Source organism: Mus musculus, chromosome 3, assembly GCF_000001635.26.
Source record: "Mus musculus strain C57BL/6J chromosome 3, GRCm38.p6 C57BL/6J".
NCBI classification, from domain to species: domain Eukaryota; kingdom Metazoa; phylum Chordata; class Mammalia; order Rodentia; family Muridae; genus Mus; species Mus musculus.
The window spans coordinates 145349468-145376644 of record NC_000069.6 but is presented as its reverse complement, the minus strand read 5'-3'; the positions used below and the strand labels follow the sequence as shown (position 1 = coordinate 145376644).

General features: G+C 41.4%; 1 protein-coding gene across 8 annotated transcripts in view; it reads right to left on the bottom strand.

Annotated features, from left to right (window-relative positions):
• The window catches only part of Col24a1 (collagen, type XXIV, alpha 1), a 259542-nt gene that overhangs the window by 175369 nt on the left and 56996 nt on the right, over window positions 1–27177 (bottom strand). For 7 of the 8 annotated variants that reach the window (XR_001783751.2, XR_001783752.2, NM_027770.3 and 4 more), the window contains 7 exons: window positions 19663–19716; window positions 18078–18122; window positions 14735–14788; window positions 14612–14656; window positions 14332–14385; window positions 14080–14133; window positions 9747–9800 (listed from right to left, as the gene is read on the bottom strand). Coding sequence is in view for 5 of the 8 variants with exons in the window: in NM_027770.3 (NP_082046.2) it covers window positions 9747–9800; window positions 14080–14133; window positions 14332–14385; window positions 14612–14656; window positions 14735–14788; window positions 18078–18122; window positions 19663–19716 (360 nt within the window). In the remaining 3 variants the exon portion in view is untranslated. The remainder of the gene's footprint in view (window positions 1–9746; window positions 9801–14079; window positions 14134–14331; window positions 14386–14611; window positions 14657–14734; window positions 14789–18077; window positions 18123–19662; window positions 19717–27177) is intronic. The other variant, NM_001317733.1, reaches the window with a different exon arrangement.

Genomic DNA, 27177 nt, shown 5'->3' with positions numbered 1-27177 from the left:
CTCTCCTGCCTTTTACACAAGACAGTAGAGGTTGCGATGGAAAGGCAGGACCTATGTGCCCAGGCAGAGCAGGAAGAAAGGCTGATCATGATCTAGGGTGGGTCTGCTTCAGTGGCTGTTAGCTGGAGATGGGCAGCAGCTGCATAGCAAGATATCCTGAAATCCGGCCAAGAGGAAACACTTGCTTAATAGATAGATCTGTGAGCAGGATACCAGGTCATTCTATTCCTGGAGAGACAAGACCTAAAGTGAGATGGTAGAGCCATCTGGTCAATGGTCCAGGTAGAAGTGATGTGGAAGGGAAGCGAAGAGGCAATAACTAGATGGGATATGTGGCTCAGTGCACAAAGGGTGAAGATTTTGTATCACATTTTAAGGCTCACTAGAAAGTATATGTCAAAGAAGAATGACTAAAAATCAAGTATGCAAGTATGCCCAATGTCGTATCCAACTGACATTAGCTAGCCTTTCTTCATTGGCAACCTTCAGACTAGAGTGGGTAGCACGGGAGTGATAAAGACCTGGGCTATGCATTGGTCTAAAAGATGGGCTACCACTTGCTACACCTGACAACAGATACTGATGGTGCAAAATGGTAGCAACAGAGATAAACACACTTACCAATATGGCTTCATTCTTGCATGAAGCCAGGTAGCCACTCAGTGACAAGTGTATTACACTCGGTCCCTTCCCATCTCAGTGTTGTCAGTGTCCCCACAGACAATGGGTACCATTTGTTGCTTCCTTGTTTGGAGCTTCTACTGTACTATACCAAATGCTCAATCCATAGCATTTAATTTCACAGGTCATAGTCTCTGAATCAGAGCCTGCTTCACACGGTAGGAAGCTGAGCCCAGGATACAACCTTGTGGCCTTGAGTTACTCTGCAACATAGAGGCAGCCTTCCTCACTCAGCATTGAAGCAGCCTTTTAAAGGTGAAACCAAGTGCCATGTTGTATACTCATTAAAAACCCTTCTCGTGGCACTTGTCCTGGATAGGGAAACTCTGAGGAGACCAAGAAGTAGGGGGTTGGGGGGAGGCTTGGTCTTATTTACTGTAATTCTCAACGATACACTGTGATTCATATTTCATGTCACACAGCCCTAGACCCTACAGAGTCTGAGGTCATGGCACTCAAATGTGTCTCTCTTGTCAGGAAACGCCATGAGGTTCCTGGAAAATCTAAAGTTATGGCTGCCCCTGGGACTCTTCGGGTTTCTTGTGGCCAAATATGAACAAACAGAAAGAAAAGTCATTCTACAAGCATGCCTAACAGACTCACAGAATTATGAGCAAGGAGACGGCTTTTACACAACAAGGCAGGAAGGAATACATGGATCACAGATGAGAACTTAGGGGCCTCGTGGTGTGTGTCCTTCAGTTATGACATTTTAGGCTATACCACCAAGTATAAAGAGGAGAGTGGAGGCTGGAGAGAGGAGATCCAGTTGTGATCCATAGCAATACAAAAGTTGCTATGGTTTCCAGCATGCATAGGAAGACTACAGGTGAGGTTTAAGTCGTGACACTATTCATGATTCCACAGTGATGCATCTGTCTAAACCTTTAAGATGTACGGTATTGAGTGACATAACACATTCGACAATATGCATGTATATGTCATAAATGTGGCAATTATTCCAAATTTTAAAAACGTTTCAAAAGGGCATTGACTGTTTTTAAAAAACATACTCAAATATATACATAATTTCTTCCTGACCCCTGCACTCACATCAGGAGAAATCACTACCTTTCCAGGGAACTTAGGGGCCAGGTGAGGATGTACTTCCAACTCTGATACTGTATTAGTTTCATCATGGTATGATTTACCATGAGAATTGAGTCAGAGACATAAGAAGCACGGGGAAGAACTCAAATAATGTCAGTTTGGAAGTCACACGAGGGCACAGCTGCAAAGCTCTAGGAAAATGTGATAAAGTTAACTCAGAAAATACTATAGTCTCAAACTTGAAAATAACACTGGGAAATCAATGTTATTTATGTGCACACGCAAAACCCACCAGCAAACATAAAGGTAGAGAAACTCTACCAAGAATTGCAACAAAAAAATATAACACTGGAGCCAGGTGTGGTGTTGGTGCACATCTTTAATTCCAGCACTTGGAAGAGAGAGCATGTGGATCTACTCTAAGATCTTAGAGTTCGAGGCCAGCCAGATCCACAGAGTTCCAGGACAGCCAGGGCTACACAGAGAAACTCTGTCTTGAAAAACCAAATAAATAAATAAATAAATAAATAAATAGGAACAAATTTACAAAGAACTATGCAAAACTATCATGTGGGAAAATTGTAAGTAATATTTCTCAAAAAAAAAGTAGAAAAGGAGATTTGGGCAAATGAAAGAAAGACAGGCATTGTTCTCGAGAAGATGACTCACTAGTGTGATCATATCAACACTCCCTTAATCTATCAGCACAGACTCTAGCCAATAAAAACAAGGATGGTATTTTTAATGAAGCTAGATAAGATGGATACTAAACTTTACATGGGAAAAATTATTCAAGGATACATGGAGAAATATTGAAAATGGGAAGCTAAGAGAACTTTTAGCCATTAAAACATTGACACAGAGCTTGTGCTGTTAGTGAGCACAGAAGCTGTCTGTGGGTAACAGTGCTAGAATAGTAGACCTCACTGCACTTTCACAAATCAGCCCTGTTCTCCCGGCTACTCTGTGCTATAGCTGTATGGGGTAGAGCTGTGAATGGCTGGCCTCTGCCATGCCATGGCTGCTACACACATGAGCTCATAGTAGCTGTGTTCTGCACAAGGTCAAGGTGGTTGAAAGTTTCAGCATTGAGGAAGGAGGGGTTTTTTCACTTCCACCCCAGCTGAGAGGCCCTTGGCAGGTGATGGCTGCTAAAGGACAGAGTCACTTTTCTTGCAGGGAAGGTGTCCAGTGTTAGGTTTCCCATGCCCTAGGGAATGACCCCACACACATGGGCATATGGGCTACTTGGACCTAGCGGGCTAAAACTGAGAGGAGGAGAAGAAGGAGGAGGAGGAGGGAGGAGGAGGAGGAACCAGACAGAGAGAGACAAAGAGATACACACACACACACACACACACACACACAGAGAGAGAGGGGGGGGGTGGGAGCAGGTTATGAAATTGGGAGGCAGACAAGAAATATGTTTGGTGGGAGTGAGGGAAGAGCTGGAGGGAGGGAATGTATACAGGTATGAAGGTTACAAAAATGTTCTAAAAGGAGTTTTAAAATAATAAAACTTAGGGAGCAAACTGGGGAGATGGCTCAGAGGTCAAGAGCACTTGAGGAGGGTTAAAAGCCTAGAAGACAAGAGTTTGAGTCCAGCACCCAAGCCACAGAGCCATAACCATCTGTCACTCCAGCTCCAGGAAATCTGACCCTTTCTACTGGCATCTGAGGGCACTTCCCATCTCCTGCATGCACATGCAGTAAATAAAAAAATACAATCTTAAAAATAAACAAATAAAAACCAATATGAAGGCGTCTAGTCCATGTGTGTGTTTCCGCTCGGTTCTAGCTTGGGATCCTCCACAGACTTAGCTACCACAGCTTTAGGTCAGATTCACCCAGGCCTCCCAGGGCTAGGCTTCTCTCCTTGCCTGCTCCTGCTCCTCCTGGACTAAATGGCAACTGGAAGGTTTTCACAGCAGAACTTACAAGTGACTTTCTTTTGTTACTTTGTATTATAAACATTGCAGAATGCTTTTTCTTTTCTTTCTGTGCCACGCTCTGCTGCAATGAGTGATACTAATAATTTAACAAGGTTGCTGGACCACAGGCCAGACAATTTCCAGGCAGAGACTTGGGGAATGCTCTGACTTTCCCCCAAGCCCAATGCCTTCCTAGTTTGGCAATGGTTCCATCCAGTCCAAATGAAGGTACTTGAGTGGTAAAGAATGGGAAGATAAAATGTGTTCATTGTCATTACAGTTTTTACTCTTTGAGGGAGCACTTGGGGGCACTGAAGGGTTTCTGTTCACACTAGCTTTGTGCCTATGTGTCCACACTGCCCTCAGCCCGCCCTCCCTCCCTCCCTCCCTCCCTCCCTCCCTCCCTCCCTCCCTCCCTCCCTCCCTCCCCCTTCCCCAACTTCCATTTTGCCCTAGTGTTACATATATTTTATAACTCTCTTTTAACTCTCTCCTTCCACCTTAACCTCCACTTAAACCTTCTTTCTTCCTTCTTATTGTCTTGTCTCCAGTTCCCTACCCTATCCTCTTACATACCCGAGTATATGAAAATAAAGATCTAGAATTTGCTTATGAGAGAAACCCTGCTATTGCTATTGCTTGTCTCTCTGGATCTGGGATAGTTCAGTTAAGATAATACTTTCCATTTTCCTACAAATGTCATGATTTCATTTTACGGCTTAATAAAATCCCATTGTGTATGTACGCCGTATAAAATGTGGTTGTTGTTACTGGTAACTATCCACAGGATACCCTTAAGTGAACCCACTCAGCACTGTGGGGACCTGCCCAAAGCATCTAGATTTTTTCCCCCATGTTTTTTATGTGATGTTAATGTACAGGTAAGGTTGAACAGAAAGTCACAGTTGTATGTTTCGCAGGACTTGGTGACAAAACTTAAGTAAACACTTGACTAAACAAGTAGATTCTCTAGTCCAGACCCCTTAGGGCCATCAGCAAGTGTGCTAAGGGGGTCTTAAATCATCTCTGTGCTTCAGGGCTTTCTCCCCATTCTCTGATGAACAACATCCTGAAGTGACCCTCTAGAAGCATTTACCAGGAACCGGAGAGGCGAGCAGGAATTAAGAACACCAATGCTCTTGCAGAGCACTTGAGTTGGGTTCCCTGTACCCTGGTGGGGAGCGCACAGCCCTCTTTAACTCCCAGGCCAAGAGTTTCAACGCCCTCTTCTGGCCTCATCAGCCATTGCATGCATATGCCCCCCACCCCATCTCTCTCTCTCTCTCTCTCTCTCTCTCTCTCTCTCTCTCTCTCTCTCTCTCAAAAATATTAACAAAATAAATCTCTTTTCAAGAAGCATACATCAGAAAAGGTCACGCTACTGCACGACCTAAGCCTCCGATAACTTCTGATATTAAACAAAACAGGCTCATTCTCTCTTTCTCTCTCACCTTTCCTCTCCCTCCCGCTTCCGTCCCCCTCCCTCTGAGTCAAGACAAAAGCTTTTGCCTATGGTGATGCTGAGGTGGTGGCAGCCATTGCCCACGGTTCATGCTAACCACGCCCTGCCTTGCTGTGTATGTGTTACTGTGTCGATACAGTAACCTCATGAGGTCAGCACATATAGCTATTCCCACTGTCACTGAAGTAAGGTTGAGAGACTTTAGATAAATGGCTCAAGAGTTTCATCCTACCCCCTCCTCAGAGGAGAAGGGGATGGGGGAGGATCTGGGAAGAGGGGGGATGTTAATATTGGGATGCAAAATGAATGAATGAATGAATGAATGAATAGTCTCAGCCTAACTTCTTAATTTTGACTTAGAAGATGTTAGCTCTCGATACTCTTTTTTCCCCCAGATATCAACTTAAATATTTTATCACCTAAACAGTGAACAAAAGCCACCACAAAGTCTGTATGTAGATCTCACCATTTAGCCCTCACTGGTATCCCTGTAATGGAATTCTGCTTTGGTGTCACGATATCAGTCAATGTATGCTGAGGATGGAGACAGCATTGATGTCATAACTTGTTGCATTTCACCTGAACAGGGAATATCTTTCTGTCTCTGAGAGAGACCCCCTCCTATAACTAATCATATGTCATGGCTTTGGTTAGTCATGTTTGGATCCAAGTCTGTCATCCATACCAATAAACTGTACGGCACTCAGTGGCTGTGTTTTGGGGAAAGCCTTTAAACTATTTTCATTAGTTCTTTGAGAGGTCCATGCGATGTGTTTGAGCATGCTCACCCTCACCTCCTACCCTCCCCTAACACTCTTCCCATCATCATCTCTTCCCATCAAGTCCAGTTGGTACTGCCTGCTAGTCTTGGGGTGGTGGCCCACTCTGGTATGTGGTCTCATAACTAAAGGTCACAGACCGTTTCTCTCCCAGCAGGTACTGAATACTAACAGCTATGGGGGTTACACTGCTACCTTTCCACGCTTGTGCTGAGATCCTGTTTGGCTGGAGTTTGCATGGGTCTTATGCCTTCAGACACCTCACATGCATATCTGCCTGGTGTGCCTGGGAAGTACTGCTTCTATGACATCATCCGCCTCCCTCTAGCTCTTACAATCTTTCTCCCTCCTCTTCTCCAAAGATCTCTGAGCCTTGGGGTAAGGGGTGCAAAAGTCTTAAATTCTAGCACTGATACAACTCAGACATTATCTTTAAGATCTGCAGTCATCCCCTACTTCTAAGAACACCAGGCTGCCCCCATAGTCTGCTGCTTGCTGGTTGGTCCAATCCTGATGGCCTCTTTCCCATCCTTTTCCCTTTGATCCAACCCCGCATGGCAGCTCTACATCCCTCATCTCTCAGTGCTGTGTGCAGAGATGAGTTAGTCTGTGTGCCGCTTCACGTGGTTTCTCTACCTATGTTCACAGTCTCTAATTTCCGTTGGGTGTTTTCTTTTTTCCCTCTTCACTTAAACTGTGAATTGCTCAGGAATGTGTATTTCAGTCACCAAAATCTATCTTACTGTTCTTTGGTTAGTAACTTAAAATTTAATTGTCAGGGTGGAGCCATGGCTTGGTGGTAAGATCACATGCTGCTCAAATCATGGGGACCAGAGCTCATATCCCAGCACCCACATTGGGCAGATTACAAAATGCCTATACCTCCAACCCCAAGGGATCCAGTGCCTTCTTCCGACCTCTGTGGGCACGTGTATGCATATGAACACAAAAACTCACCCGGACACATCCACAGAGACACAAGCATAAACATAAATAAAGTAAAATTGAAGCAAGCAAATAAAACTCTTTAATTGCAGCTTAGACAAAGAACATAGCTATCTGGGAGATGGGCACACAGATTTACTATTTCTACACCTTGAGTCATAAACTCTCCCCAAATGATTGCATCTGCTGCAACTGTTTCACGTAACTCCTGTGGCTACGGACCCCTGTGTACTATAAGCATCTGATCACTCTCCTCCCAGCTCCTCAGGACCGAGGTCTCTGTATAATTATGCGATTCATTTGCACACACTACAAGCATTTCCATCCCAACAGATCAGAAACCTGAGGTCTAATTTCCAACCACCTTCAATGTCTTCCTTTCTTCCTTCTGCTTTTAGTTTCCATTTTGTAATAAAGATCCACATTTTATTCAACCATTCAGGCAAAAATATGAAAATTAAAACCTTCTCTCACAAGTTGGTTGAGCTGTACTGCATAGTTCCGATATTATAAATTATACTTCTTGAGTTGCTGTTGAAACCATCCTTACTTTTCACAGATGAAGTCTCAGAACCTCACCGCTAACCCTTGGCTCTATCACATGGATCCTTCTAACAAACAGAAGGATTGTCTCCTGTAACATCTCCTTCTTTACATCTGTCATCCATTCATCTAAAAATCTCAAGCCCCAGGATTCCATTTTCCTGCTTAGAAATCTTTGCTCAAAGTACAGGATAATCATGAACTTGACATGCAAAAGCATTTACCAGAGGAAATGCATCTATTTTGGAAATAAAATCACCTTAGTTTTGATTTGATATGAAACACTCTTTAAATTCTTCAATCTCCAGCTACATTAAAAGGGTAAAGTTGAGAAGAGGAGTATAATTCCCAACTGCGCTCTACATGCTTGCTTCTGTATTCACAGGTAGCTGTAACTCTCACCCCTCACTGAAGCAGCTCCTTTTCCAGCAGAGGAGACCACCACAGAAGTCCATAACTGGTCACAGTGCAAAGAGCAACTGACGGGTGGGTACCCATGACCAACTGATACATTTACAGCACAACCCACGCACCAAAGGCTCAGGAAACATGGCAAAAGATGGGGCAGGAAACTTGTAAGAGCCAGTGGGCCAGAACACCTGCTGCAAGACGGTGCTCACACCCAGTCACGCACATAACGTGTGTTTATGGGCTAGAAGACGTATTTGTTAAGTTGCCTCAAACAATCTTGTACTAACTCTTGAGAGACTACAGATAACACCTATGGGACTATGGAAAAATTTGAAGAGGAAGAGGAACAGGGTAGTTAAAGGTTAGGACCCTTTATAAACAATTTGGAATTAAAGATAATGAAGGTATTTTAACTATTGATGGAAAAATGACAAAATCTTGAAGGAAACAGAAAAAATGACCATCTTTGGATGGTAAGATAAGAAGGAAAGATGTGATTTGTGTAACCATAGCCTTGCTTTATATAATAGAAAATGATTAAACCATAGTGATACATGAGACAGAACAGCCTGCCCCAATGCATTTACCACTCATAACTCCAGCTACAAGAATTTGCAATTGGACTAAAGATAACACTCTTTTAAAATAATCACATTTAAATTAGATACTGCATCCTCAATGAAAGAAGTCAGGCAAATCCTAGTCCAGTACAGTTCCCATTAAACTTGATTGAAATAAAAGAGAATAGATTCATATAAAGAGATAAACTTTTATTAATATTGAGTTTTAATTGCTGGCCAGATCCATGCACGTCTATACTCCACCACTTCCTTATTAGCAAAACAAGGTTGTCATGCTATGTTCGGTCTTTATCTGTAGTGAATGTGTTTTAAATTAGAAAAAAAGAATAACATCGATCCTTGAAGCGTAGCTGTGGAATAAGGCCAGTAGTCTATGCAGAGGGTGAACCCATTGTACTGTCCTATCCTGCAGCCTGCCTAGGGCTCTGACACTGGGGAGCTGTGAGTTCTTTGTCTTAGCTATTCAGAAGTCAGCTTATATTCCCAGGATGGTTTCTGCATCTGTTGCTCTTGTTTAGACTTGGGGTGTTTTTCTGAAGCTAGGGTGACACGCAGAACCCGTCTCTCACATAACATCTGGAATCCATGATATGGTTCAAGAACCTTCAAATATTTCCCTGATGGAGCTTCTGCTCTAAGAAAGCTTTCAAGAAAGAGAGAGGCTCTTTACCAAGCCTGAAGCCAAACGTGATATTTTAAGGCATATACAAACAAACTTGATGTCTGCTATAAGCTTAATTACACTTATTCTAGAGCAAGAAGTCCAAATGATATATGCATTTAACAAGAATTGGAAGCATTTCATAGTACTAATTCAGTGGAGTTTATGGATCCAATTTTGTTTACAATTCTTAACGATGTGTCACTGACCACTGCTATGCAGAACAAACAAATAGGCTGTGATTTCATCAAAATTAAAATGTGGATAGTCCAGAGTTTGCATATCTAATATAAACTCTGAAATACAAAATGTTCCCAAATCCTAAAATATGTGATACACCAGTAGATGAACTACACCTGACCCTCTGTAAGGGTCACAGTCACAACTCAGTATCCTGGAAAACATTATATAAGTATCTCTTCTGGCTAAGCACACATGAAACATAAACTTAGATTCAATTCCCATTGTCATTATGAAAAGGATTCAAAGCTTGAAAATGTTCTGGCCCCAGGAACGTCAATTCATATTCAATTTCCTGTTTCCTTGGGGCCTCCGATGCAGTAAATGTGGTCTAAACTGCTTTCCATAGATAAACTTCAGAGAGAATATTTTTCAAGCTTCCCACAAAACCCACACATTTTGTAAATTAAATTGAATTTTCATGTCTTGTTTCAAAGTTTTCACCTTTAATCAGTGATTTACCTCTGGTCCTGGAGGGCCAGATGGTCCTTGTGGTCCTGGGTCACCTGGTTGTCCCTAAAAGGGGAGGGAAAAAAATCAAAATATAAATATTAACTTAATAAATAGAACTGGAAGCAGGAACTAACATTTTGCAGCTGAGCAACTTTTACTATATTATGTCAAACAAGGTTGCAATGGTTTTCCAGAGACTTAATTTGTAAAGGTCTTCAGAGTCCTCCTCCCTGGATCTACACTGCCAGCCCTTGAGAGCATCAGCAACCTTTTCTGGCTTCGGGCTTCACCCACTTTTCATTACATCATCACTGTGAGACTTATTTTTAATGTTTATGGTGCAATATATATTTACTTCTGTTAGATAGAAAAGTGTAGGTGTGAAACTGTTCATGTATGTATACATGTGCACGTGTATGTGTGCACATGTGTGAGTGTATGCATGTGTGTATATATGTTTATATGTGCATGCATGTATGTATTTGCAGGTATGTGTATGTATATGTGTGTGTATACACGTGTGTGTGTGTACATATGTATACATATGTGTGTGTGCTTCTCCAGAGTCAGGCTGGCTGATAAAACAGCAGCAAGGAGCCTTAGAAGAGGATTTGTTTTTGTTTTTGTTTTTTTCATCAGAGTCCCAGGACACTTCTGAAATTTTCTCTCCTCCTGGCTTTGGTGAGCAGCTTGGTGGAGTAATTATGACTCGCTAGGACTGCAATCCTTGCTGCTTGGTGTCTCTAAATCTCCCTTAGCTCATCAGAAAGATCAGAAGGACAATGATAATGAATGCTAACACCCTTGCAGTTTTTTCGGAGGTTAAATGAGACAACGTGTGGATGGTGCAGAACCAGGGCACATAGAAGGATCAGGAGTGTTAACCAAGGCGACAATGAGGAACTGTCCATTTCCCGCCCCAGCCTTCTCTGAGCTTTGCCTGCAATCCCCAGATCACTTTGAGTCTGGGATTAAATGTTGAGGGTTTGGTTTCAATATTTTGAAAGTTTTACTCATAGTGAAGCTGTAAAACAGACAGAATATGAAAGGGGCCTGAGCCTGAGAAGGGATAGATGCTCCCAAGAGATGACAGCACAGACCAGAGGAAGCAATACAAAGGCCCTCTTGCTTTCAGTGAGAAAATTACTGCATTTCCTAACTTTCCTGCAAGCTTCCTCATGAGCCTTGACTCTGATTAGAACAGGCCTAAGATGACATCAAATTGCAGGACACACCATGCACAAGGGGTCCTATTTCCCAACAACCAGATACCCATATTGACTGGCTGAGAAGGCTCAGTGTGAAGCCATCTGACATGAGAGAGCTCAGAACAGCTACCACACCAGCATCTAGGAGGTTTGGGCAAAGGGTAATTAAGGGTAGAATGGCAGAAACAAACGTGTAGTCTACCCGAATCAGTGTTTAAGGCAGTCTTAAATCTAAATAAACAAGCACCTCTCTTAAAGAGTGATGGGGTGGGTTTCACTGGGGCCCTCTAGTGGCAAAAATCAATTAGGATGTAACTAGAAGCACCCAAGGGGAAAAATAGCATATCCTAAGGCCTTTGATTTGACTGACAAGCAAATTAAAAAAAAAAAATATGGAGCAATTTAATTCATTTTTTTGCAATAATATTTTTTACACAACTTAAGTTGTCAGCTTTCTAGGGATGTCCGTTTTCCTTTATAAAACATTTTTATGAAGAATTTTCAAGTAGTTTACAGAATGCTTCTATGCTAAGTGAGTTTCTATAAATGAGGAAATTTCTAGTACAGTAATGGTAAGGTAGCCAACACACACACACACACACACACACACACACACACAAGCGCTAAGAACATATTGTCTTTGTTTTCTATAGCTTTGGGAGAAAGAGTTCCTGACCTTTCCTGAGTCGTAACCTTCCCTGAGTTCTGAACTTGCTGAACAAAACCTTCCCTGTTCCAGAAGGTACACACCTTCCACATCAGGCCGTTCCTACATCTGGAAAATATTTTTTCATGTTATAACTCAGATCCACTTGGATGCACTAAAAGCAGCCAGTAAAATCTAAGATGACAGAAAACCCGAGCTAGGACTTAGGAAGACATCCTGAGAGTCATTTCTTCCACGGCAGCAGACAAAACTTTCAGGCAGGCACACACTTGCTTAACCAAGTGATGCAGTTTGTCTCTTGTTAAGTCAATTGATTTTGTGTAAAAAATGTTCATAAAGTAGGACTTCTACCCTTACTGGAGAAAATTTTGAGGCCAAATATCTTGGTATTAGTAAGACACAAATGAGTTTAGATACCAAAGGAAAGGTTTTTTTCATCAATTTATTGTGTGTGTGTGTGTCCATATGGGTGCACATATGTATGGAAGACCGCATGCCTATGTGTGTGTGTTGTCAATCTTGGGTGCCATTACTAGGCACTTTCCACCTTATCTTTTGAGACAAGGCCCCTCACTAGGGCCTGGTCTTGCTGTGTAGGGTAGGCTAGGTGTCACCCAAGCCCCACATAAGGTCACCCTTTCTCCATCCCCTCAGCACTAGGATCACAAACATACAAGCACCACTGTTGAGCTTGAAGGCAGGTCCTTATGCTCACATGGCCAACCCTTACGGAGCCACCCCTGTAGTTCTCATTGAAATCAATCCTGAGTCTAAGCTGTCTTGAGCTTGAAGCACGTATTTTTCAAAGATTTGCTAAAACTCCCTGCTAACGGAATCCCCATTGACATTAGGTTATTTTGTTGCAGTACAGAAAGGCGGATGGTGAGTCAGTAAAACTCGCTTAGACCATTTTCATCCCTCACCATAAATAAACTTTATTTGCATTTCTTGTGATTTCTTTTTTAAGTCAGTACCTCAAAGGCAGGGTGAGCTTCTCTTAGCTTAGACTACAGAAAGAGTGTAACACAAGGCACTATTAGTGCAATGGTCACGCAAACTAGAGAAGAATCCACAAGGACCAAGCATGTTATAATCTGACCTCCATCTTATACATGATGTAGGCAGGCTGGGTATTATGCAAGTTGCAAGGTTATAGATACCCAAGGTCATAGGAGGTCAAACATCAGACCTGGGACTTAAGCCTGTGCCTTTATTCTTAGACTTGTTACTCATTTCTCCCACAATAAGCATGCTATGATATCAACTGACTCAGAGAGTGCTGGACTTACAATGCTTAGCCTTATGTGGGCGTGGCATTTGACTTCAGTTCTAAGTGTAGAGCACAGGAGAGTAATATTGAGTTTATCAGCTTCTAATCAGGTAAGTGTGTTGTATCACTTCTTATGACTCTCAAATTACTTTTAAAATCCTTCAAATTATGAAAAAGAAAGAAAAAAAGGCTTCTTTCCCAATCACATCAGATATGTAAAAGCCCCCATTACTTGGTTTAGGCTCCTTTAATCTGCTAGCTGTCTTCCTGATTGATTCTCTCACCTTAATATGGACTGTAGAGTTTTGAGATTCAGCTTTGGGGCAGGAGCCTGGGGCACATGGTTAATTAGACTAATGCAATATAAAAATAGGTTACCCACTGGCAATGTCATCAGATAAATCCCAGAAAGTGTTCTCTGGAATAAGTAATTCCTGAGAAATATTTACAAAATGATAGACAGATTGTGTGAGGTTATGAAAGGTAGCCCTGCTTCCTGAGCGAAGGGGGCAGAACCAGAGAGAGCACCATGAAGTGCTCAGGAAAACACCCTTTTGAGGTTTAACTGTGTGTGAAAATTGTACACTCATGTTTCTATCAATAGCCACCTTTTATAGCTATAAACATTATTAACATGTTAAAATAACCTTACAATATTGAGCCCTAAAAAGGCAGGGTGCCATGTCTGGGTCTGGGCTGTGACAGACCTCTTACCTAACTCTTCTCAGGCATCCACTGAGTGACCATGGGACCTCACACAAGTTCAGTAACTCTCTGCCTCCATATCTTTATAAAATGCAAACAAAAGAATAGTGTAGTGGCAACTTCACAAGATTGCTGGGACTAATAAATCAGATATGTCATCCTTAGGACAAGGCCTGGCACTTCATAAAGAATAAGGTCTGGGTAAGACATTTTCACCACCCAGAGGTCTATTTCTGACCTCTTTGTTTTCTTTGCTTTCTTTGTTTTCTTTAAGGCTTTCTCTTTGGCCTAGGGTAGGAATCAGCCTATGGCAGTTGTGCTGGGAACCTGAGGGCTGACTGTCCTCTAAGACTGAAGAGAGAAAAATGTAAGGCTAGGAGACACCCACCCCATGCCACGCAGGTATCCTGCTAACACCACTAAGCACCAAGACTCAACCTGGGCATGCATGTGTTTATCACAAAATAAAACAAAGTGAAGGTTCAAACCTACTGAAGGTCCTGACTTTCCTCTTATCCCTGGTGGTCCTGGTGATCCAATGTTGCCCTGGAAGAAGAAATTAGAGGGAAATGTTATACTAAAGAAAAATTTCTACTTGTATACTATTAAAATATTAGCATGTATTATAGAATTAAAAATCACACTTATGCCATATCCTTATAAAATACACAATTGAAATCATAATTTTTTGAGCCAATGCTTTTAGTTTATTCGTTTTTATCAAACAAGTGGAATGAGAGTTACCTTGTCTCCAGGATACCCGGGTTCTCCTGGCTCCCCTGCCACACCTTGCTCACCCTAGAAAGCACAGTTTCAAAGAAAGACAATAGATTAAAGCATGGTGATACACAGGAAGTATTTATTATAGGAGAAAACCTTTTTATTTCTCCTACATTTTAGAAAAACCAATATAATACAAATTAGACCCTAAAAACAAAACAAAAATATTTAACAATAATTTCTGTTGACATGAACAAAACCAGGGTGAGAAATTATCTCTGTGAAATGTTAATATTGAAATCACCTTATCACCTTTGATTCCAGATGGTCCTCTACTTCCTGAAAGGCCCTAGAAGTACAAAAGGTGATACTTTGTGACATTGTAGAGAAATTAAAGAGAAATATCAATAAGCAAAGAGAGCCATACCATTGGGCCAGGAGCTCCTGGAGGTCCAGTCGGTCCTGCAGGACCAACACTTCCCTGAGGAGTGGCAAAAAATGATATCATTAGGCACAGGTTAGGGTCAGAAAGAGGGCATGGTATAGTTGGAATATAAACGAACTGAAAGTATTTTGCCTGTTTCCAGCAACTTTTCTTCCCTTTTAAAACAATACTCAATTCTTAAACTGTTGGCAGCCCACCCTTCTCACTGTGCTCCAGCCTACGTAATCTAACTCCTGTCTTTGACTTTCATTTTGCAGAATCTTTCCAGATGGGTAGAAATATTTTATTGTCAAGCTACCCACAAATAGTCAAATACATCAATCATTGTTCATTATTTAGCACAAAAATTTAAAACACTTAACTTTTATTATGTGTGTGTGTGTACCAATGTGGGTGTCAGTATGTGCACCTGAGTGCAGGTGCCTTCAGAGGCCAGAAGAGGGCGCCAGGTTTCTTAGAGCTGGGGTTGCAGGCTGATGTGAGTTGTCTGGCATGGGTGTTGGGAACTTGGGAACCTCTCTGCAACAGCACCACACACATTCAACGCGTGAGCCATCTTTCCCACCTAAAGCTAATACTTACTGAGATGTTGCTATGTGCGAGCACTGCTGGGACTTGGTTTATGGTTTATAATGTGCAGAACAAGAATGTTTACCATGTTACTGAGTAGCCGCCAAGAGCTCTACTTTCTGGGCTTATCATTCATTCACCATTCACTACTTGGTGAGTACTAACTGCACCAGACACTACTGATACATGAAAAGAACTAAAGATGAAAATGATATGGTCTATGTTGTTAAAGTTTTCAACAAGATGCTCTAATTTCTCAAAAGCAAAACTAAAACTCTCACTTCCTATAAGGAAGGGACTTATAAAGCCCCCTTCCAAATGTCCCTGTAGAAAACACAGGTCAATAAAAATGATGTTCTTCTTGAAGGAAGGATTTGAACAAGAATGGAAATCTCTTGATGGTCCAGAGATCAGGTCTAGTTTCTGTTGCGGAGACTCCAGTTTTCTTCTTTCTCTCATGAACTCTGTCCTGGCTTCTCTGTCACTCTCCATCCTGGTGACCACTTTGGTTCATCCCTCTCTCTACAGTGTTCAAATGGTAAGGATATTAAAATTTTGTTTGTGGCCATGTTTGGCACATACCGACACCTCTGGCTACTCTGATGGGTGAGGGGAGAGGACTCAAGGTCAGACCTTAGCAACACAGTGAGATGAAGGCTCAAAAGCATCAAAGATCAAACGCTCAGAGTTGGGAGCAGGGGCTGAGACGCCCATGGATCCGGGGTCAGTCTCGATTTCACAGGGAGCTTGTTTGCATCCAGGGCTCTCATACAAGAAAACCATGCCTCAGAAAGCAAAACAACAACCAAGAGTTCTGTTTCTGAGATTCTGAAAATGTCACTCAGGTTACTTAGAATTCAAATCGCCGACTGTTAGCTGAGTTACCATCCCAGGCGCTCTCTTTAAGGTGTCCGCCATACTTCCAGATCCTCACTCTGTGTCTCCCCATCTCTTCCCTTTCTCCTGTCCTACACTCAGCTAGGATTCTTTTCCTCTGATCATGTTCCATGTTCATCCTCTCCTTCACGACATGTTCCGCGTCTTTGAAGACACAGTGACATACCAAGTGCCCTTAGCAGAAGTCCTCCTGGCCTCTTAATCGTACATGAGCTGAGAGCAGGTGCTTGCGCCATGCGCTGTTCTCCGCCCCTCCCTAGACTCAGCGTTACAAATGTGCTGTAACTGTTTGGAGATAAAGTGTGGAATGGACTCTGAAGGAACTAACTTTAAAATATACTTTTCCTTTATACAGCAGCTTCTAGAGTTTTAGTTCCCAACATTTTCCTACCTCAGAGGCAATCATCTACATTTATACGATACAAATTTCAGAAAGGAAAACACGACGCTGGTACTTTTGGAAGAGTCTTAAAGTTTGTGGAGGAGATAAATTATTCCCAATGTGTTTAATCCTGGAATATATGGTACTGTGAGCAGCAAATGGTAATACTTTCCAGTTTAATAAATATTCAAGGGCAATAAATATATCACGGCTTGCAATTTCAAACTCTTGTCAGTAGGATCCAGTCATTCATGTGACTACAGAGGCTGGTTTTTTCAAAACTCATAGCTTTAAAGATTATGGTAGGCTCAAAACTATAATAAATTTCTGTGTTTTGGAATTGTTCAGAAATAATCCCTCTAACGACAGAGAGACATTTTTATGATCAAAAAAGTCTTTCTCTGTGTTATTTTTCATAGACAATATAACATTTTAAAGCTTTGTCTTAGTTTAATTTGTCTCAAAATACTTAATCTGGCATTTTGAGTGGAATGTGTGATATCTTAATTTACTTCCTTGTGACTCTAAAAGAAACAACTCTGGGATCAGGAGATATTAGAAAAAAATATTATAAAGAACTCAGTAAAATAGAACAGTTTAACGTAAAAATTGAGTAGTAAATACAAAATCACTATTAGATCGACATACTAGAAACTGTGTAGCAAACTCTTGTCCTGAGAAACTACAGGCAAGCAAGCCATGGTGACTGTGAGCGTTTCAGATCATCGAGGTATGCTGAAAGTCCTGTGCTATCCCTATCCACCTTACTCTCCTCTAGGAGAAGGTAAAACAGGCTGAAGATGCATGGGACTGTAGCTGAGGGTGTCTGTGCTATAGCCCTAGGGCAAAGGGGAACCCACAAAGCTATAGGCAGCAGAGAACTTTTGAGTCAAAGAAAGAGACCAAAAGCACATGTTCATGACATTAGACGAAGAAGCTACCAGTCAATTCACAGAAGTTCATGTGAGTCCGTTGTAGAAAGGACTGAGTTCTGGATGTTCAGCTGTGCTTAGCATACGCACAGATGAACATATCACTAGAGTAATGAAGAAAGTAAGTATGACAGCCAACAGCACAGGGAACAAACACAGGCCAGGAAAACAGCAGCCTCTGATGCTCCCCAACTGGGCAATGAGAGACGATGCTCACGAACAAGAAGAGCAAGTGACTCGTCTATGCTACACTGTTGAAGAAACGAAGTCCCTCTAATTCCTTTAAACAAGACAATGATGAGTGTATCCATGCACACATACGTTAAGCTATAAAAGAGAGCCATTTTAGCTTAATCCAAAGGCAGCAATTACCTTTCTGATTCATGCTACTAGTCTGTTTTTCACTTCTGTTTGAAAAATATGCTTAAACTGGGTTGATACCAGGAATGACAGGAAACTCATTTGGCTAAGTTTCTAAAGCACAACTGATAATTTAAACGGCACAGTAAACTATTTCATGAGAGTGGTGTTTAGTGATACTCACTGTAACACCAGGAAACCCGGGAGGTCCGGTGCCACCTACAAGCCCCTGTTAGGAAATAAATGGAAAAACACATTCATCATGATCCCACACTGCGGAGGGGTTTTCCGAAATGATGTCACATATTCCAGGGACACAATTTGTCAAAATTATCTTCCACTGAAAAGCACAAATTACTTTTATTCTTTTAAAACTGCTTTGGGATATTAGAACTATCCCTAGGTTAAGATACATAATTTGTCTTCTAAGTACTTAATAAAAGACGAAAATGCAATCAGTTACTTGATTACTGTTTGCATTATCAATATTACAGACCAACCTGGTCTATATACTGTCTGAAATGACAGGCAGGCTGTATACAGAGGCTAGGAGAGTATTTTCAGATAGCTAAAAACCATCACATCTTTAGAAGTACATTTTAAAAAACCTCTACCTTTATTTTTATGTAAAGAATATGAATAACACCTGCTTTCATTATTATAAAAAACATAATGTTATGTATCACCAAATTTACAGGAATCAGGGGCAGGAATGGCCTCTCCCCTCTCTTTGATTTATATTTTAAAACACAGATGTGAATACTGAAAAACAACTATAAATCATTCTAAAATATACAGTTTGCTTTTGTACTTAAAGGCTTAAATTATATTCAGTAAGAATTATTATGTATTTTAAATATAGAACATATTTTGTAGTGCATGTTTTAAATATTTTGAGTCCAGTTTTAATAGATTCCAGGGATATCAAATTGGCAAGCAATTAAATAACAGAGTCATGCGAGGTTCATAACTACACAATGTAGACATTTTAAAATCTAAATGATGCTTACTTCATTACACTTAAGTTAGAAGCCCCCTGTCCTTCCAAAAAAATCACAGGCAAGAAAAAGTTGGTAAATGTTCTACTCAAAACATTACTCAAACATTTAATAAGCTGATTCAGTTCTTCTTTTCTCTTAAACCCCATGACTTAGACTCAAGCAAAAGCTCAGCTGAGCCTACCAAGTTACCTAACTAATGCTAATTTGGAAATAGAATTTTAAAAATATTGAGAAGAAAATATGTTTACACTCTTTGTGATATTGACTCACATATAAATAAATGCAGGGAGTAATCACAATTTACATGAATATTTGCATTGCGTCTAATCACTTAAAAGGCTGATAGAAGTAATAGGTGTGTGGCATAGACTGGAGAGAGGGTGTCAGGCTCTGCAGGAGGAGTAAAGTGGAGGAACTCTTACACAGTGTTGACCCAGCCCTCAACCCCCACTCTTTTCTGATGTAATGCAACCAAGAGGCACAGTAAGGGCCTCCACATATGAAGGTCAATGCTGTGGTCATGTTTACTCAAGTCACTTAAACATGGTTAAAGTACTTAATGTTAATGACCGTCTGTCATGATGGAGGTTTATCCAAACAACTTTGGGCTATCTCTCATACTGAAAAATAACAAACTAGAGTGCGCCCAGAGGTGTGGAAACTGTCCAGCTATACTGTTTGTAAACATGCTCAGAAGGATGCCACGTGCAGTTGCTATGGGGACACGTGATGTTGGAGTATAAGGGTGGACCATCCCTGAATACTCACAGGACTGCCATCCAGACCAGCAGGGCCTCTGTCTCCAAAGTCACCTGGGAAACCCTGCAGTGGAAGAGGAAGAAGGCTGCCATCAAAGCCGGAATATAGCAAAACTTATTTCACTGTGTTTTATAATGAATTTAGTAACAGAAAGTATGCATGTCCTGAGTTTAGGGACATAGTAAGTTCGTGGAATGTACACCCACTTGTGTACAAAAGCCACAGCATGGAGGTACTGTGGTGCACATTTATAATCCCAGTGCTGGGTGAGAGAGACAGGCCTAGCCAGCGGGGTGAGGCAAACTGCTCATCTCCAGGCCAGTGTGTAGTCCTGTCTCAAACAACAAAGGCAACCCAACCCATCCAAGGTGGATGGCCACGGAGGATCACATGCAGACACAGACACAGACACAGACACAGACACAGACACAGACACAGACACAGACACAGACACAGACACAGACACAGACACAGACACAGACACAGACACAGACACAGACACAAGACACAGACACAGACACAGACACAGACACAGACACAGACACAGACACAGACACAGACAAGACACAGACACAGACACACAGACACACAGACACAGATACACACAGACACATAGACACACAGACACACACACACACAGAGACAGAGACACACACACAGAGAGACAGACAGACAGACAGACAGACACACACACACATACAGAGAGAGAGAGAGAGAGAGACAGACAGACAGACACACACACACAGAGGGAGGGAGAGAGAGAGAAACAATTTCCTAAACCCTTATTTGTAATCCAGTTTTTGGATTACATGTCATTGTTTTTAAAAAGTAACATTTTGCCAGGCAGTGGTGGCACACACCTTTAATCCCAGCAGTTGGGAGTCAGAGGCAGGCAGATTTCTGAGTTCGAGGCCAGCCTGGTCTACAGAGTGAGTTCCAGGACAGCCAAGGCTACACAGAGAAACCCTGTCTCAAATACCAAAAAAAAAAAAAAAAAAAAAAAAAAAAAAAAAAGCAACATTTCTTATTTTAAAACATCATTTTATATACAAAGAAGAGTAAAGTAGTAAAGAGAATTTTTCATCATTACATAGTCACCAAGTGTGAGGGAACATAAGCAAGATTCTGCCTAAGTCATGTGCTACCTCTGCTGTCCCAGATGGTCCCTAGGCTGAACCAGAGGGTGACAATCAGTATGCACTTCCCATGTCTTAAGTGCTTTATACACAGCATATATATTCAACCTTTACAATGTGTTTATTCCATGGTTACTGATGCCATTTTGTATCTGAAGACAGTAAGTACAAAGAAGATAAGTCCCCTTAAGTTAGACCACAAACAAAGGAACAATTTAATGCTGCATTGAGTTTACCATTCCAAGATAAAACCATGAAGACTCAGTCTCTGAAGGGCAGTTTTATGAGGGGAAAGAACGATACACCTAAATTCTGTGGATGCAAGGTATTTACAGTGTGAAGTGCCTACTAAGAATTCCACACCGTGAAGCTTTTCCAGCATAAATCCCATTACAGGAAAATTTAATGCTCAGCTCTTTGTGCTTAATGTTGTATATGAAGGCTTTTCTATAATGACGTACCACTGATGTTCCTAAAGTTTACAATCTCTTTGTCATCACCATCACCATCAGCAGCAGCAGCAGCAGCAGCAGCAACAGCAGCATTATTTGGGTCCATGCATGTGTTTACATAATATATGTGAAAAGTGGCAGGGCACACATGCCGTGATGCACTTATGGGGGGCAGAGGATTAGTGTGTGGGATTGGCACTCTCCCTCTGTCTTTATGTGGGTTCCAGGAATCGAACGTGGGTCACCACACTTGCTGAGCAAATGCTGTTCCCCACTGAACCAGCCACGAGGTTCACACTTTGTAAACACTACATGAACAGCTTATGCTATTTACTATTGCCAGTATTCATTTTAAAATTCACGTTAAACAATCACCCTTGGAAGGAGTTACAGAGACAAAGTTTGGAGCTGAGACAAAAGGATGGTCCATCTAGAGACTGCCATATCCAGGGATCCATCCCATAATTAGCCTCCAAACGATGACACCATTTGCATACACTAGCAAGCCTTTGTTGCAAGGACGGTGATATAGCTGTCCCTTGTGAGACTAGGCCGGGGCCTAGCAAACACAGAAGTGGATGCTCACAATCAACTATTGGATGGATCACAGGGCCCCCAATGGAGGAGCTAGAGAAAGTATCCAAGGAGCTAAAGAGATCTGCAACCCTATCGGTGGAACAACATTATGAACTAACCAGTACCCCAGAGCTCTTGACTCTAGCTGCATATGTATCAAAAGATGACCTAGTCGGCCATCACTGGAAAGAGAGGCCCATTGGTCAGGCAAACTTTATATGCCCCAGTACAGGGGAACGCCAGGGCCAAAAAATGGGAATGGGTGGGTAGGGGAGTGGGGGGGGAGGGGGTGGGGGACTTTTGGGATAGCATTGGAAATGTAATTGAAGAAAATACGTAATTAAAAATAAAATAAAATAAAATTCATGTTAAACAAAATAAAGTATACAACTAGACTCATACCTTTCTTATCTTGGCAAGTCAGCATTAAACATTGTATTGAAAAGATTGCCTCAAATTACTGCCTCCCCTAGTACACACGTGAATGTGTTTTGGCGATAGTTTAGCAGCAGAAAAAGAAAGATGATGCTTCCAAAGCACAATTAGCTTGTACAGAAAGAGCGCACTTTCCCTTATTGTCTAATTAGAGGATAAAGACAACAATGGCAGCAACTGTGTGGTTGAACACATTGTAACCTTATTCCTTTTAGCAACAATGGAAGTTCAAGCCACAATTCTGCCTTCACTGCTTTGGGAAGTGAAATTGTTGTCAAGAAGATCTGTAACACATCACTGTGTTCAGTATGAGTGTCTCTGTCTCAGTTATGGTTACTGTGGCTCTGAGGAAACAATGTGACCAACAAACAGCAACTTGGGGAGGAAAGGGTTTATTTCACTCACAGTTCATCATCAAAAGCAGAGAGGGCAGGAATCTAAGCAGGGCAGGAACCTGGGGACAGGAGCAGATGCAGAGGCCATGGAGGGGTGTTGGTTACTGGCTTGTTCCTGGTGGCTTGCTCAGCCTGCTCATGTATAGAACCCAGGACGACCAGCTCAGGGTCAGCACCACATACAACAAGCTGGCCTTCCCTCACTGACCACTAATTAAGAAAATGCCTTACAGCCAGATCTACAGATGTCTGTTCTCAGTTGAGGCTCCCTCCTCTCTGATGGCCCCAGCTTGCGTCAAGTTGACAAAAAACACCACGGAGTACCATGAGCTAACGTGTATATCTGAAAGTATTTGTGACAGCCAGATAATGAAAACAGAAGACGAAAAAAAAATCATTATAAATCTGATAAATTAGAGAAGGTTGACTGATTTTTTTCCTCAGTGAAATAATTAGGAGTGTGGGACACAGTAGGTGGCCCCCTTAATGTGAAATGTCCAGAGAAGGCAAAGCCACAGAGACACAAAGTAGCGATGTGGATGTAGCAGGAGGATGCAGGAACTACAGAGAACTAGAATGCCTTAGGGGTGATGGAGAAAATGTTCTAAGACTAGAAACCATGGTGGATGCCCAACTCTAATGCACTAAAGCTTATCACATTACACAATCTAAAGGGGTTAATTGTGTGTTGTGTGAATTATATTTCAGTAAGTTGTCCTGGAAACAGAGAAGTAGGGCTTCAGACAGGCTCAGTCAATGAAGTGCTTGCGGCAAAGCAAAAAGACCAGCGTTGTGGTTCCCAGTACTCAGTTAAATACTTGAGCTTGGTGACACATGACTCTAATCCCAGCTCTGGGGAGAGAGAGAGCAGTGGAGCTCCCTGGTAATCAATAGCTAGATGGTATTGCTGAACTGAGCAATCTGGGTACAGAGAGACCCAGTCTTACAAACTAAGGTTGGAAGCCATTGAAAAAGACACTTGATATTGAACTCTGGTTTCCATAGGAACACATATCACCTCCATACACACATGAACACCTATGGTGACAAGTCAGTAACAAACTTGGGATACTGACAAACATGCCTGGACACCCACTTAGGACTTACTAAAGGATGAACCAACTTTGACTTAACACCCCATCCCCATGGCCCACCTCCAGCCCCCAACACCCCAGTTCCACCACAGTGCAGGGAAGGAAGCTGCTCTCGGAAGCAGCCCCACACAGTTCGTGATTTCTTCCTACAGAAGAGGAAACAAGAGGGAAAAATGGGGAAAGGACTGTGCTCAGCTCCACACCTGTTACAATTCCCATACTTCTTTCAAGCAGCAGGAACATATCACACACACACACACACACAGACAGACACACACAGACACACATACAGACACACAGACACACACAGACACATACAGACACACAGACACACATACAGACACACACAGACACACATACAGACACACAGACACACATACACACAGACACACACAGACATACAGACACACACAGACACACACAGACACACAGACACACACAGAGACACACAGACACACATACAGACACACACAGAGATACACAGAGACACACAGACACAAACAGACACACACAGACACACATACACACAGAAACACACAGACATACAGACACACACAGACACACAGACACACACAGAGACACACAGACACACATACAGACACACACAGAGATACACAGAGACACACAGACACACACAGACACACACAGACACACATACACACAGAAACACACAGACATACAGACACACACAGACACACAGACACACACAGAGACACACAGACACACATACAGACACACACAGAGATACACAGAGACACACAGACACACACAGACACACACAGACATACAGACACACAGACACACACACAGACACACATACACACAGACACACACACAGACACACATACACACACACACACACCCTTTTCCTTTCCTGTTTACTTCTGGTCACTATCCAATATATGTAAATGCTAGTCACTGCACCTTGACTTTACCCCTTAAGCAGTTTAGTTGAAATGATTGGTATCCAGTTACTGATTTTCATGTTTGTTATTTGAATGTAAACATTCCCTATTCTAGATAGAAAGAATGGATTTTGTTTTGTTCCCTCTTATTCTATATACATGTTCATTGATACATCATCAAGTTAAAAATAATTGCTACTAAGTGGAGATGTCTTTTCATGTTTTCATGAAACACTATACATCCCTTTAACTGTGACTAACATGTATGATTTGCTTCACTGAACAAATAGTATATGGTGACAAGTGACAGATACGGCTGCCAAAATCACACTACAAAATCTGTGTAAAATTCTTAGAACCATGAAAATCAAGAGATATTCCTGGCCAGCTTGATGGTTTTAGCTCCAGTGATAATCTCACACGGCAAAGAGTTGTGGCTGATGTCTGGAAGCTGATAGGCTATGGGACCCGCTAGGAGCTGACCCAAAGCTGGTAGGAACCCAGCACCCTCAAGTCTCCAACTTCAGAGAGTATCTTCTTCACAGAACCTCAGTAACGAAGCCCTGTGGCATCCTGAACACTACTTGGTGGTGTGAGCACAAGACTGTTAAGCAATGCCTGGACCCTTGCTACAAAACTCAATCTGCCATATTTGTAGTATTTGTTTTGCAGCAGCAGAAATAAATCAGGAAACTGATAAAACTACCAATTTAATCTTTAAATTGAGAATTACAAAGCCTTGCTCACATAGTTTTTGTGATGGTAACAGTCAGGGAATCTACTCACCATTGTTTGTTTCTTAAGCCTGCCACTAATCTGAAGAAAACTGCTGCTGTTTTATTGTTAAGTTCAAGTCAATGAACATAACATCAAACAGGTTAAAGTTTTCTATTTAACTTAACAGGTTTCCCTAAATCTAATGAAATATTTGTATTTTTGAAACTTTATCATTTTAGCATTTCAATTTCCATTTTCCAATGAAAAGAGTTTTTTTTTTTTTACACCATTTTTATGAAAATTTGCGTCTAATGCACATGCAAGTGTAGACTTCAAAGATCAGATGTTGTTTGATACTAAGTACTTGTGATTCCACAAGTACATCTATTGCTACCATCACATTAATTTTATGACCCCTGGCATCATACATAAGAGTACATATGAGAACTGGTCACCAGGAGCTTTGAATTATTAAGAATCACAACTGCAAAGTGTAAAAGTCCACTACATTCAGTTACACACACACACACACACACACACACACTTACACTTACACTTAACATTCCTCTTATCTACTATTTGTACTGCATAACCAAATCCTCGTCCTAATTTTATGTCATATCTGTCTCCAACATTAGTGTCACCTTCAGGCTTTCATAGAGGACATGCTCAGAATGTCTCTGGGGACCACACAATATTAAACTGGGACCGGCAGCCTCAGTGTTAAGACTTCGATGTGCTTGGATACTAACTGCTCCTGTTCGTGTGTAGACCCCTTCCGTGTTACATTGTGGCTGATGTTTATGGCCCACAGAAAGCAGACATGGCGGGCACATGACTTATGGCGCTAAAAGATGCTGCAGCCTCTGTACTTTGTACACATTGTCTTTCATCTCGGGAGAAGATGAGCTCATGTTCTGAGGACCCTCACACAACGCTATGGAAGACAGATCTTCCACTACCAACTAGCATCTACCCAGCCAGCCAGTAAGCAAACTACTTTAAAGTTAGATCCTGTCAGCCTTTAGATGACTATAACACCTGCCCAAGTCTTAACTTTAGGCTCATGAATCAGACTGCGCAAATAAGCCGCTATCAAGTTTCCAACTCAAAGAAACTATAATAATATATATTTGTTGTAGTTTAAGATCACCTACTTGGAGTCATTTTCATACAGCATTGAATAACTAATACACCGTAACAACAGTGGTGTCTAAAATTATAGGGCACACTATGGTAGAGCTAGGCACCGAATCCTGAATGACATTCCACCCAGCTGCTTTTTCTGTGCATTCATTGTGTTTGTTTATGACCTGCTGAGCCTCCTAAAGCTCAAAGAATATGTTTGTTTTCCTACTTCCTGAGTCTAACACTGATGTTGCTACCAAGCATGAAGATTTTCAAACATAAAATGTCACTTCTGCTTATATATATATATATATATATATATATATATATATATATATATATATATATATACACATATATATGGTGCTAATATTTGAGATCACTCACAGATACTTGTAGTATGTTCAGATCTGTGTAAGCAATGAAAAAAAAAAGGATTGTTTTCCTAGTTCTACAAAGAAATCATAAAAATAATACATGTAGAATAAGAAAAGAATAATCAAGTTGTTATGACTACACATTACAGAATTTAAAAAATAAAAGCAATATAAATATTTCTATGTAATAAACTTTTAAAATTCTAGCATAAGGTTTAAAAATGTATTCAGCCTAAAGTAGACGAAATAAAAATTATCCTAGTGCAGTGATGATAAAATTATAGTAATAATAAATTTTATAGATAAGAT